The 13,000-nt window shown below is 48.9% G+C and overlaps 5 protein-coding genes across 5 annotated transcripts; 4 read left to right on the forward strand and 1 right to left on the reverse strand.

Moving 5' to 3' along the window:
• Positions 1 to 457: 457 nt before the first annotated feature.
• Positions 458 to 3,012, reverse strand: LACBIDRAFT_316616 (uncharacterized protein; the record flags this gene model as incomplete). The annotated part of the gene is made up of 3 exons (XM_001889942.1): positions 458 to 1,248; positions 1,297 to 2,844; positions 2,898 to 3,012. The coding sequence occupies 3 exons, from the start codon at positions 3,010 to 3,012 to the stop codon at positions 458 to 460; spliced, it is 2,454 nt and encodes an 817-aa protein (XP_001889977.1).
• Positions 3,013 to 3,256: 244 nt separating this feature from the next.
• On the forward strand, positions 3,257 to 3,885 carry LACBIDRAFT_256270 (uncharacterized protein; the record flags this gene model as incomplete). Its single annotated transcript, XM_001889905.1, has 4 exons — positions 3,257 to 3,490; positions 3,555 to 3,568; positions 3,618 to 3,798; positions 3,853 to 3,885. The coding sequence occupies 4 exons, from the start codon at positions 3,257 to 3,259 to the stop codon at positions 3,883 to 3,885; spliced, it is 462 nt and encodes a 153-aa protein (XP_001889940.1).
• A 1,123-nt stretch (positions 3,886 to 5,008) lies between these two features.
• Positions 5,009 to 5,813, forward strand: LACBIDRAFT_316618 (uncharacterized protein; the record flags this gene model as incomplete). Its single annotated transcript, XM_001889906.1, has 3 exons — positions 5,009 to 5,212; positions 5,266 to 5,334; positions 5,382 to 5,813. The coding sequence occupies 3 exons, from the start codon at positions 5,009 to 5,011 to the stop codon at positions 5,811 to 5,813; spliced, it is 705 nt and encodes a 234-aa protein (XP_001889941.1).
• Positions 5,814 to 7,077: 1,264 nt separating this feature from the next.
• Positions 7,078 to 8,556, forward strand: LACBIDRAFT_335081 (uncharacterized protein; the record flags this gene model as incomplete). Its single annotated transcript, XM_001889907.1, has 7 exons — positions 7,078 to 7,191; positions 7,245 to 7,271; positions 7,315 to 7,575; positions 7,626 to 7,694; positions 7,752 to 7,964; positions 7,996 to 8,206; positions 8,240 to 8,556. 7 exons carry the CDS (start codon positions 7,078 to 7,080, stop codon positions 8,554 to 8,556), a joined length of 1,212 nt encoding a protein of 403 aa, XP_001889942.1.
• Positions 8,557 to 11,545: 2,989 nt separating this feature from the next.
• Positions 11,546 to 11,773, forward strand: LACBIDRAFT_316620 (uncharacterized protein; the record flags this gene model as incomplete). Its single annotated transcript, XM_001889908.1, has 2 exons — positions 11,546 to 11,634; positions 11,692 to 11,773. The coding sequence occupies 2 exons, from the start codon at positions 11,546 to 11,548 to the stop codon at positions 11,771 to 11,773; spliced, it is 171 nt and encodes a 56-aa protein (XP_001889943.1).
• Positions 11,774 to 13,000: the final 1,227 nt, after the last annotated feature.

Raw genomic sequence — 13,000 nt, forward strand, 5'->3', positions numbered from 1 at the left:
TTGTAGTCTAAGTCTAGCGAAATGTTAGCGTTCTGGTAACCTGGTTGCTTCTCATACACGTTGGCTCAATCGAAATTAGAGGCGGTCGGGAAGAAGGAAAGCTCGTGATTGTAGTCCGGTAACATGATGGTCGCGATCTGCGACTCGCGAGGCGGAAGATTGGCTTGGCTTGTAGACCAGGATGTTGATTCTCTCGCGGCAGGCCCTTTGTAGTGAAGCACAAGAAAGCCATATAAACGAACGGCCAGCCGGCCACAGGCTATTTCGTTAGAGTTTCGTTGAAGTCAAGTTGAAGTCGTGAGCTTGCATCATAATAACCGTCAACAGTCTTCATAGCCACGTTCAATATTTTGGCACCTTGTAATGACTAAAATCCAAGGACTAAGTAGTATAATTCATATAGTAACTTGTAAGTGAGCGGTGAAGTAAGTATATATCCAGCCTCCCCGTCTAAGTATCACAGCAAATCCCTCACACGATTTCTAACATCTTTCCCTTTCGCGCTACCCCGCCCCTTCATCTTCCCAAACACCACCACCTTCCCATGCTCACCCGCCCGACCCGACCTACCAGCCCGATGCAAAAAGTCAATCATATTCCGCGGCTCATCAACGATGAACACATGCTTAATCGACGGGTCAAAGTCCAGACCTCTGGAGAGAAGCGAGGTAGTGATCAACACAAGTGGTGTCGTTTTAGGATCATTCAACGGAGTAAACGACTGTTGTGAAGTTGCAGATTTCGTTTGCAGTGGCCGTAAGAACCCGTCAAGGTGGTGGTTCGACCCTCTCTTCCTCGTTTCGCTATTACTCGTCAAAGCTACATTCTTGATCTCCCGTTCGTTGAGGTGCGAGCTCAACTCCACGACTTTAGTGCTCTTGTTGCAAAACACGAGCACCTTGGACAGCTGCCCGGCTTGTCGATGGAACGTCGACGAGTCCTCAGCCCAGACTCTGCGTATCCGCCGCTCAATGTCTGCAAATTTGTTCCCCCCGGTCCAGGAAACATATTCAGGCCGCAAGGTTTGGGGAAGGTGGTGCAGCCGTGGCGAGGCGAGTCTGATAAGCGATGGATGGCAATTTTCGAGGTACGACGCGAGGGCGGTGGGGATGGTAGCGCTTGTTAGGAGGAGATTGAATGGGTAGGAAATAGGCGTAGTTGGTAGGGCAGGTGTGACGGGGACAGGATGCCCACGAGCAAGACTGATGTCCGACAGGAGTGTTCTGGTCGTTTCTTGGAAATCGGGATCTGACAAAGAATCAGTATAGATAAAACAGAAAGAATAATCATACACACCGAAGAGAACATCAGCTTCATCAACGATAACCCACTCCACATTCGCCAGACCCATCTCAGGTTTACTCCTCCACTTGCCAAACCCAACCATCTTATCTCTCCCCCTCCTCGGCGTCCTTCCTCCTTCCTCCTCATTCTCTTCCTCCTCGCCCTCCTTCCGATCCCAGCCCCGACCACGAACCATCTCCATCAACTTCATCGGCGTCCCCACCACCACATCCACAGGGAACTTGTCCTTCCTGACCTCAAACTCACCCTCCCCAACCATCATATCAAACTGCGCCGCCATCTTACTCGCAGTCTCATCTCGCTCTTTCGTGCTCTTGACATTCGCTTTGGACGCACACATTACGCGGAGTTTGACGTTGTGTAGCAGGGATTTAGCGAACCCTGACAGCTGGCGCGAGAGCTCGTGTGTAGGAGCCAAGATTAACGCCCGTGGGTTATAGGCCCGGGCTTGTTGCACGTGGGGTACTTCCGCTGCCGCTGTATCGAGCTCGGCTTGCTTTAGGTTTTGTAAGAGAGGGACAAGGTACGCGATGGATTTTCCGGAGCCTGTTTCGGAGGCGAGGAGGAATTGTTTCCATCCTGGGCTCTGGTTGAGCAACCACTTGAGACTGAGCGATTGGATGGGCGTGGGCTTCGCATTGGGCCCGAGCACCTCCTTCAGGGAAGATAAGAGCCCGGGGAGGATGGGAGGTGAGGCGAACTCTGTGGGAGCTGGGGAGTCTGTGGTGAGTTTTGAAGAAGCGTCGTTGCCCGCTGTGGGAGCAAGGGAAACGGGCTGTGGTGGATCGTAGAACTCTGAAGGTCTCTCTGCCTCTTCCTCTTCAGAGAACACTCGACGTGGCGCCGTAGGCCTACCGCTACGCCTTGGCTCTAGTTGTGAGCTTTCGTAGGATGACCTAGACCGGTCATCGTAGTTCTCAGACTCCCGCCGTGAGTCCCCTCGTGACGGATAACGCCGGTCTTGCGCGCCGGTCTGCCCTCCTGGAGAGTCTTGCCGGAGACTCCAGCGACCAGTCCGACGCTTCCAATCCTGCTCGTTCCTAGGTTGTGAGCTTTCGTAGGGTGACCTAGACCGGTCAACGTAGTTCTCAGACTCTCGCCTTGAGTTCCCTCGTGACGGATACCGCTGTGCTTGCGCGTCGCTCTGCCCTCCTGTAGAGTCTTGCTGGAGACTCCAGCTACCAGTCCTACGCTTCCAATCCTGCTCACTCCTGTACGCAGACCGTCTCCTAAACGAAGGGTTCCTATCGACTGGAGGCTCCCAAGGTTGGCTGTTGGTGTGCGGCACCGGATCGCGCTCAATGGCGGGTTTAGGAAAGGAAGGTGGGCGAAAGGAGCTCCTGGGGGGTGCAGCCTCTGACCGACCATCCCCAGAACTCGGCTTCTGATTCAGGCGGGGTTTTCTGGGTGCATCGCTTGAACGACTATTTCTAGAGCTCGGCTTCGTATCCTGGTGTGTATATTGCTTTGCTGCTACCTCCAAGCGACCATTTCCAGAGCTAGGCTTTAAATCTGAGGCCAGCTTTCGTCTAGAAGCACCTACAGCACGTCAAATTGAGCGAAAAAAAAGTACAAAAAACGCGGTAACTTACTCCGTTTTGGCTGGTCTTTGGACAAGATGTTGCTAGTATGAAGCCATAGACATGGCTGTCCTTTACGACATATTTCAGAAGTCGTCCTCAGCGGCTGCCAGAGCAATCCTGACATACAGAGCAAGGCGGAGGAAGATAGTAATAATGGAAAATATTTTCTTAGCTAAGCCTGGGTAAAAATAAACTTTTTTTTGCCCTGTATCAATCACTTGCCCTTGGCTTGCACTCCTTATATCCTCATACACTTTTAAAGTACGCTTCTTGACAATTTTTTTTTAGGTCGGGTGTTTTTGAACAGGTACTGGAACCAGCACTGCGCAGCTACTAGATCATCTGAAATGGATAGAAGACAAAAAATCATGGACGCTCAGGGAATGATCTTGGCAATTTCCGAAGCGCAAATGGGGCACAAGCAAGGAGGGATCCCAATTGGCTCAGTCCTTCTCCTTCCAAACGAGTCGGATGCGGAAGGTACCTTCACACTCCTAGGATCAGGCCATAACGAGCGGATACAAAAATCGTCTCCAACTTTGATATCAGCTTTGGAGAATGCTGGGAGGCTCTCTCCAGAAGTATACAGGAAATCCACGATCGTAAGATACATATCTTTCTCTTGAGGAGCTCCCGAAACGATCGCTTACTTTTTTGTTTAAACAGTATACAACTTTAAGGTACCCGAAGGCATGATAAGACGCCATCCTCATTCATTAGAATATTTAGCCCCTGCAGTATGTGTTCTGGAGCGATCTTGCTGTACAAGATCCCCCGCGTGGTCATCGGAGAAAACGAGACGTTTCTAGGAGAGGAAGAGCTTCTGCGCAGTCGCGGCGTCGAAGTAGTTGTTCTGGATAACGAAGAATGCAAAGATATTATGCGTCGATTCATCCAGGAAATGCCGCAGGTACGTGCTAGCCAAGAATAGGAATAGTGGGTGATACGCTTATTTCCGCCATAGGCATGGAATGAAGACATTGGAGAGCTTCGTTGACGTTCGGCATTTGCGCTGAACCCCGTTTCCTGTGCCCGGGTTTACCTCCCCGCACCCGCAGGTTTGGTGCACCTGCCTTTCAGCCTAGTAGCCTGGCATGCCAGCTTGCTGCGGCTCTGGAAGTGATCAGAATTAGTACCGGTGTGTTTCCTTTCGGTACTGCTTGAGCATTCAGGTCATCCTCGAGCTCGTTCCTCAAAGGATAGGCTAGAGACGATATATTTCGTTGATGCACGCCGCCCAAAGAGGATGATTGATGACACTCAAAAGTCAGGCACCTGTTAAGGCATTTTCTAAACGAGGGGATGACGTCGTTTCAGACTCACTATGACTCGCTTTTCGCAGCCGTGGGCGTCTTTATTCTCATATAACCCGCGATAGGTTATCGATCGTAATGCCCATTTAGGAAATGAGGGGAGAAGGAAGAAACTGGTTGGCAAACCCCGAACCAAACCAGAATCCTGTGAGTTCGTGTCAAAGAATCTTGTCGACGTTAAGATTTCCGAACTCTACGCAGATCTATTTTTCCGCGAAGGAAACTAGTTCAGAAAAGGACGATCGTACGCGTTGACAAGAACCATTCAGGATAAGGTTTGCATATCATATCTAAACACACGTGTCCCAGATGATAAATATTTAAGGCGGCCAAGGTCGTCCGTGCGAAGCAACATACCCTTTCTTCCCAACTACGAGCAAGCCCTCAAGTTCTTGCCCTACCAGTACTGTAAGGGCACCCTTCTCTTTAATCTCACGCCAACGCCCCTTCTTTAAGTCTTGCTCTCATTGTTCGCCCTTCTTCCACAGACGGTTCAATTCTACTAACTTGAAGAATCATCGAAGATGGAGACCTTGTCCGATATCTCACTCTGTCGTCATCGCCTTGGTACGATGAGGTTGTCTTCTACCGCGAGCTCCTCTGAGGAATATCTCTTGACCATTCGGGTCATGCAACACGTATGATCTACTCTTGCATGCCGAGTACTACTCTCATGTCTTCCACCAGTCGGGGTCAACATTCAAGAAGCTTGTGGTCAGACGACCAGATATGACAAGCGTGAGACTCCTTGAGGTGTGTCTACAGTGTGATCGAGAGGACCTTATTCAAGCTGAGTACAACTCACAGATGTTTGACTACCTTGCCTCGCGACCCACGATCAGACATCCGCATATTGCATTGGAGGAGATCATCAACGGAAGCGATGGCCCTCCTGCCAGACCAGGCTTTCACGACGCTATCGGCTTCATAGTGAGAGCGTCATGTCCGGCGGGGAATATCCTGGAATTCCTCAGCGCGTGCCCTAAACGGGATTCCGAGAAACTGAGTCTCGTAAGTGATACGCTTTTTTGGAGATTCCAAAAGTATTCACAATGGGCGTAAAGGTGGCTCAAGTTGCCAGCGCCCTGCACTATCTACACTCGCTTGACGTTGTGCATGGAAACGTTTGCCCGGTATGTCACAATCGTAATCTGCAAGCGATTTTTACTGAAATATGCAGACCAACATCTTAATTACGGACAACAACCAAGCCGTCTTAACAGACACTGGTATATATAGTGCCATTGTCGACTATATCTTCGCGCCATCCGGGCGAGTACCGATCCCGCCGTCGGCACCCTACAAACCCCCCGAGGAGCTCAAAGAATCTGCTGAAGAAGTGGTGGCGCGAACTACGGACAAGGATGTTTACAGCCTTGCGAGTTCAACGTATGAGATCATGTCTGGCCTGAAGCCGTTTGCCAACATGCGGCCCTATACCTGTGTCGTCGAGATCACCCGTCGTGGCCACCTTTCTCTGGCTCAGCCCAAGGAGATCAACGTCGGATTGTGGCAACTACTCCGCGCATGTTGGGCGATCGACCCGGGAGATCGACCCACCATGCAAGACGCTGTAGGGCAACTCGAAACGCTTCTCGCTGAAGAGGTTTAACCACTGTCCCCCACGATGACACCCAGTCCGCACACAAATCCTTTTGGAGGGAAGATCCATTATGTTCTACGCACCAAGCCCGCTTGCGCCGGATGCAGGATACGGCTTGTATCGGGAGAGAGAGCTCACAAGCACGACATCAATGACACGAAATCAGGGTGCTGTGAAACACGTGGTTGGCAGAACTGAATATCAGGCAAACGAGAAAAGAGGGGGGGAAAGAGCAAACAGTGTTTGATGCAACAATTTACTTCCCACGGCGATCCTTGTTTCGGGAATTACTCAACAACATTAGTTTTCATTTCCGTCTTTATCCCCGGTTCCTGGCGGGAACGTTAGACCATATAGTATGTAGATCGTTATGTCTCGATGCTGCAAAAACACGAGTCTGTTGAGGAAATATTATCTGGTCTCATCGTAATAATTGGCCTTGATCATGAATTGGATGCCAGAGACGTAGTGAAAGCTTGGTGCATAGCAAACGTTCTAATTATAAGTTTACATTGTCACGCCTACAAAATGGCAGAATGCGCTCCAAGCGGGCACATGGAAATGTAAACATTCAAGTTACATGAGTATCTCGGTGCAGGTACTTGAAGACGCTGTAGACATGGACGCGGCGTTTTGTTCAATGGTAGCACCGCCCAATTTTACGGATAACGCTGTACAATGTCTTTTGTTGACCCAGAGTCTTGTTAGGCCGGCCACTGCGACTTGTTCAGTGCAAGCCTTGAGGTTCCAAGTAAACAGGCAGTATCGCATCTTTCTGGCGGGAGGCCTAGAAACCTTTGTTCAAGAGACCAAGGCGTCATCCGAGGAGCCGTATGATTTTGAAGAATGATACTGGGGAGGGCCAGAGTGTCGGAGAACTATGACTTGAATGAGTCACGCCGGTGTGCACAATTCAATCTGGATTTATGGGGCGCAGATCATGTTTAGCGGTCACTAGTCCTAGTCAAGGGCCAGTGCGAGAGAAGGTGGCGGTTTGTCACAAGCGAAGTCGTCACGGGGTGAAATAGCCCCGAAAACGTTGCGAGACGCGGAGGTAAAAAGACCGGAGAGTTGCTTGGTCATGATACCTGGATCGGCCGACAAGCCCAGTATTAAAAGGCCAGACCTCAACGCGTCTATGTGAATTCAGCCCTTTTTCGTTTCCCCCCCTTATGACCTGGTTTGGACAAGTTAGCGCCTTAATTCACCCCTAGTAGTCGTTGACCTGACAACCGCTTCCTGTAGGATGAACCCACCCCCACTCTCAGAAGTGATGAAGGGTATCGCCTACGACGCATCTCTGACTAGACATCGTTTGAGAGGCACAAGCAAGGTTGCCTCAAACGCTTCTGACGGGTTACTCATTGTCACCCGCATTTTGCAACACGTAAGTTGCTTGCATCTTGCAGCAAGCACACGGTGCTGATCGCTCTATGATAGTCCGGATTGACTTACAAGAAATTCGTTGTGCGCCAACCGAATGGGTCTAGCGTGAAACTTCGTGAGGTAGGCTAAACGATCACATAAGTGCGATACGAGCAAGATTCGACTCAAAGTACCTCTCCAGATGTTTGATTATTTGGCAAACCGACCCGCGCTACAGCACCGCCATATTGCTCAAGACGAGATCATCAATGGAACTGATGGCTTGCCCGCCCGAAGAGACTTTGACGACGCTATAGGATTCGTCGTCAGGCCATTGTTTAACGAAGGGAATATCCTGGAATACCTCGCAAAACGCCTTCAACTATCTACTGTGAAGCTGAGACTCGTAAGCTGCCGATTAATTCTGGTGAAACAAGTATTCATACCGGTCATCAGGTTGCTGAGGTTTCCAGTGCTCTCGGCTACCTTCATTCGCAGGGTATCGTCCACGGAAATGTCTGCCCAGTAAGTCCCAAACCTAGAACGTAAAAAACAATTACAAAAAATGCTTCTCACTTTCAGACGAATATTTTGATTGGAGACGATGGTCATGCTATGCTGACAGACGTTGGGATTCATGCTGCATTTGTTGACTTCATCTGTGTACCATGTGGTCGTATACCAGCTGCACCCACGACGCGATACAAGTCGCCTAGGGAGGTGTGCTGCTCCGATGATGTGCCACCACGAAATGCAGCCAACGACGTGTACAGCTTTGCGAGTTCAACGTATGAGGTGAGAGAAACAGCATTTAAGTCACAAACAGTTCAATGACCTGTTCGAAAAGGTCATGTCTGGCCAGACGCCATTCGACGGCATGCGGCTCTATAACATCGTTGTCGCGGTCGCTCGCAATGGCCACTTGCGCTTGCCTCAACCTAGAGGCATCACGGATGGCCTGTGGCAATTGCTTCAGGCTTGCTGGTCGATCGACCCAATGCATCGACCCAATATCGAAGACGTCGAAAGGCGTCTGGGTGCGTTGCTCACTGAAGACGTTTGAGTATCAGAACCAAGAATAAGAAGAGCTCAAGAAACACCCAGTCAAGTCCAAGTATTCTACGCGCTCCACGGATCTGCATTCGCGAAGGAAGAAATGGTTCTGCATTCTATTATGATCATTGAGGAGGGGAAGAGCTTCAGGATTCTCAAGGAAACCACAAAACCGAAAAAAACATACATTGTGACCAGATACATGATTTTAGTTCATAACTCTGAGATGCGGAACTTGTACTATCCTCGACTTTTGATCGAATACATGACTTGGATTCGTAACTCTGAGATGCGGAACTTGAACAGCGAAACGAACAAGAAACGAAGAAATTGATGCAGCAGCGGAGCGAAGGAGATCCTTATTTCTGGAGCCAGAGAGAACGAAAAAAATCTTCCTTTGATTCGTTGAGAAAGATCATGGAGGGCGATCGGAAGAAAAACAAGCCTTGAGTAACACCTTTTGTGCTATCCCGTTTAATTCAACTTCATCCATCCACCCCTGAACCTTGCTTGACGAGCGGCCGTTTCAAGGAACGCTGTAAGAACCGGCGTCTGTGAAAAATGAGGATGACAGCAACTAGACGGGGATTTGACATGGGCGGCGTTTCTGCGCCTACTTGCGGTACTGCATGTCTGAGTCTTGTTTCCAATAAGTTGAGTGAACACACGTTGTCTCTTGCAAAGTCTCATGACGATAACGATCCTGAAAGTTAGTCAGGAGAGTAGGCCACAGTAAATCCACTGGATCGCTGAAAATGAGATCTAAACTAACGAGTGACTGGTAGGATAGGGCCTAGTGGACGCTGGAGATAACAAACCTGTCAAAGAGATACCTCAGTACAGACAGGTGACTTTTCTCCCTGCGATCAAGGAATTCTGGAATTCACAAAGGGGGACGTTTTAGGAAGAGTGAATGGAGTAGGCAGGTTGTTGAGCTTACTTATTCTAGGCCTTGTCACAGCACCCTATGATCTGAATTATTGCTTTTCGGTCCGAGTCAGACGTTGCTCCTCTGGTGGATATTTCGAGATCTTGGCATCAGTCTATAACGAATGATAAAGAAGTTGTGTAGGCTCACCGTAACATACCAAGTATGACCTGAAGCATTGTTTCTCGGTCCAATCATGTGTTCCCTTCCCCGCGTGGGGCCGCCTTCGCATTTCGAAGTAGCTTGGGAATGAAAACGGCAGGCCGCAAAACCTTGTATACGAGAAGGAAACCTGCTGACGCGTGGCATGACCGCGGCAGCACTCAGAATAAGGACCCAACAAAATGTGTGTTCCTTGACGGAGCGCCCTCCCCCTACCGCCTTTTGATTTTCTCACCACAGGAAATTTCCTGACGCATCCCGCGTGTGCAGTTTGAGGGACTTCGCTTGGAAACGGTATACTGTATCTTGTAGGTACTCAGTAACTCTGCTCAGGGTATTTTAAGCGGGAGGACTAACTCAGCTATGCGTTCTTTTCTGAAGGAGCGCCCTCGCTCCGCGACTACCATTTTTGAGTTGCGTGTTGGGAAATTTTTGTTGCATCCCGCCTGCGCAGTTGCAATTAGTGGGGTCGGTCTTTATCTCGATACTTGTACGGTTACGCTGCTTAGGGTCCGGCGAGACTGGAATTAAAGGACCCAGACGTCGTGACGGAGCATCTTCGTCCTGCCGCTTTCGAGTTCGATCGATTGGTGAATCTAATTGCATCCTGGGGCGCATCAAGTGTCACAAATTAAACTTGACGTCCTCAGATCGGCGTCAAACAGAAACTTTTCAAAGATAGGATCCCCCGGATTCGTTCAAGTTCAACTGTTGTTTCCTCAGCCTTTCCACCCCCGGGATATTTGTAGGATGTCTGATGGTAAGTTATATCAGTCGAAACATAACTTCATGCGATGGTCGTCGTCGGCACTGACCTCCTCGGGGTGAAGCGGCGTGCATGTCAAATTTCAAGCTCAAGCCCAATCGTCACCTGTGAAAGCATATGCGTGAGTAGATGAGGCGGACTACCGAAAGAGCTCTTCTTGCCAGTGAAATTGGATGACCCTGTCGTTCCGCTATCCCTGCGTTCTGCTCCAATGTCAAGCTTTCGATGCTCATATATAACCACGGAGGAAACTTGGTAGCAATCAGAACAGCCAGAGAGGTATTGGAGGGAATGTTGAACGTCACATTACGTCACCCTCCGAAATCAGCCGGGTCTCAAGCCCAGAATGTCGGACCGCCCGCTGACCTGGCCACGAGCCTCAGTGCTACAAGCCTGGACGCTCCCTCGGAAAACGCCGCTGATGCCCTCACGTGCGGCCATAGCTGAACGTGACGTAGTGAAGGGTCCGTCGCGTTAATGTATCATGTCGCGTCTCGTTTCCGAGCCTCTTGTAATTATCACACTGCTCGCAAACATTCAGTTCCACATATATGAAGAGTCATTGAATGCATTAGACACATATAACACATCATGCATCATGCTTAAGTTGGGTGCTGGACTTGTTACTTGCTAGTTTTGTGGTTATTGGTTGTTGATTGGTTGATGCTTAGCTTGACTTTGTAAGTTCTTCTTTATACCTTTCACTATCCATTTGTATTAGAACAATGTAAAGTTATTCCTCGTGAAATCCGTTACCGTCGCCACAAAATGCGTATCATAAAGCGTATACAGCGCTAAGTTCTAACACTCTATTTGGTAACTGTTTGGTGGTGTTGATTCCGTCACTCCGTGTCATTTATAGAAAAAATTGAGGTATCTTTCACAACAGTCGTTTGAAATTTGAAAGTATCCCTGTTTTCGAAATTCATGGCTTTTTTTTTTGAGATGTAGGTTGTCCCGACAAAAAATCTACGTAAGTTGCTGTGTAGACTTGTGTAGAGCGGAGTCTCTGATGAGCTGACGGGCTTTGCCGAATGATGCGGTGATCGTTCCCAGGCTACCAGCCTCAAGGCTAGTAGCCGACTCTTCGGGGGGTCAGACGGTCCCCTCAAGCCAAGTGTTGTGATTTCGGAGTTCGAATCACACCCAGATCACGGTCGCCCGCGCCAACACTTGTCCCGCAAATCACACCAAATCACACTTTTTGCAGCACGTCCCACGCCAAATCACAGTTTTTCCAGGACAAGTCACAAAACGGACCCGCCAAATCACAGTTTGGATCACACTTTTTGGCGGGTGGGAGAGTCGACTTGTCCTGGAATCACACCTCCCACCCAACACTTGTCCTGGACCCTGACTGTTTTCTCGTGTGCTCATACCCTTTCCGTTGCGGCCGCTCATACTTAGCTCTCCTCTCCCTTACCTTGTAAAATAGATTACCAGGTAGAAGCCTCGTTATTTAAATAAATGAACTTCAGTTCCACTCAGCTCACAAGTTATTTCCAGCATCAAGGTTTGGTAAGCCCACCTCCCGGAAGACCTACAAAATTTACTCTGTGAGTTCTGGCTCAAATTTTATGATCTTGGGCTTTACTTGATGCTGACTACTACAGGGAGCGCCTCCCGAGTTTACGAAATGGAACGCCCATCCGTTCAATTTTGGCATTCGGTTTTGTGGTGAAACCATGCCCATAAGCAGAAATTGAGATAGCAAAGTAAGTTCTTGATCAATTTTTACGTTCTTAGGCTCTACTTGACCGGAACTGCTCCAGGAATCACCTCCCGAGTTTTCGAAACATAGCGCCTAGCCGTTCAAAGTCGGCGTTCGGTTTTGCGGAGAAATAAGGTCTATTACCAGAAATTGAGACTTACAGGTAAGTTCTCACTCGATTTTTACGTTCTTGGGCTCTACTTGACCTAAATTGCATCAGGAACAACCTCCCGAGTTTTCGAAACATAGCGCCTAGCCGTTCAAAGTCGGCGTTCGGTTTTGCGGAGAAATAAGGTCTATTACCAGAAATTGAGACTTACAGGTAAGTTCTCACTCGATTTTTACGTTCTTGGGCTCTACTTGACCTAAATTGCATCAGGAACAACCTCCCGAGTTTTCGAAACATAGCGCCTAGCCGTTCAAAGTCGGCGTTCGGTTTTGCAAAGCAATGAGGTCTATTACCAGAAATTGAGGCTTACAGGTAAGTTCTTTCTCGATTTTTACGTTCTTGGGCTCTACTTGACCGGAATTGCTTCAGGAACAACCTCCCGAGTTTTCGAAACATAGCGCCTAGCCGTTCAAAATCGGCGTTCGGTTCTGCAAAGCAATGAGGTCTATTACCAGAAATTGAGGCTTCATCAGGAGAAAATCTCTTGAGTCAGTAGGTCAATGTAGCTCTAGTATTTATAATACCCTGGTAGTCTAGTCCCCCCCATGAGTCGCTCCGGTAGTTTACTGTGACATCTCAGTAGCCCGGGTAGTTCTTCCCTTGCACCTGATAGCCCTCGGTACACCCTCCTTCCACTTAGGTAGGCACTGGTACACCTTGCTACCAGAGCTACTTGTGTGTACTGAATCTACTAATTTCTTTGTAGATGGCCACTAATTTTCTTGCTTCCAAATTAAATTAGGGGTATAAATGGCATTTCGACTATCTAATACAAGGGGGTCTACAATAACACCACACTAATAAAGAGGCTTTAAAGCCAATATCCAAGAAAGTATGAAAGGTGAAAATAATGGATAACATTACACATGAATGAAGGGACACCAGGGTATCCTCATTCAGGTTCGGGAGGGAGCGCTCAAGCGTCGTTGATGTTGTTGTCCGTCATCATCGTCTTTGCGTCGTCCATCGTCATGGTCATTTTCGTCGTGTTGTGCACTGTGGTTGTGGTCGTCCGTTATTGCCGCCACCTGTATCGTCGTCG

Source organism: Laccaria bicolor, genomic scaffold, assembly GCF_000143565.1.
Source record: "Laccaria bicolor S238N-H82 LACBIscaffold_75 genomic scaffold, whole genome shotgun sequence".
Lineage (NCBI taxonomy): Eukaryota > Fungi > Basidiomycota > Agaricomycetes > Agaricales > Hydnangiaceae > Laccaria > Laccaria bicolor.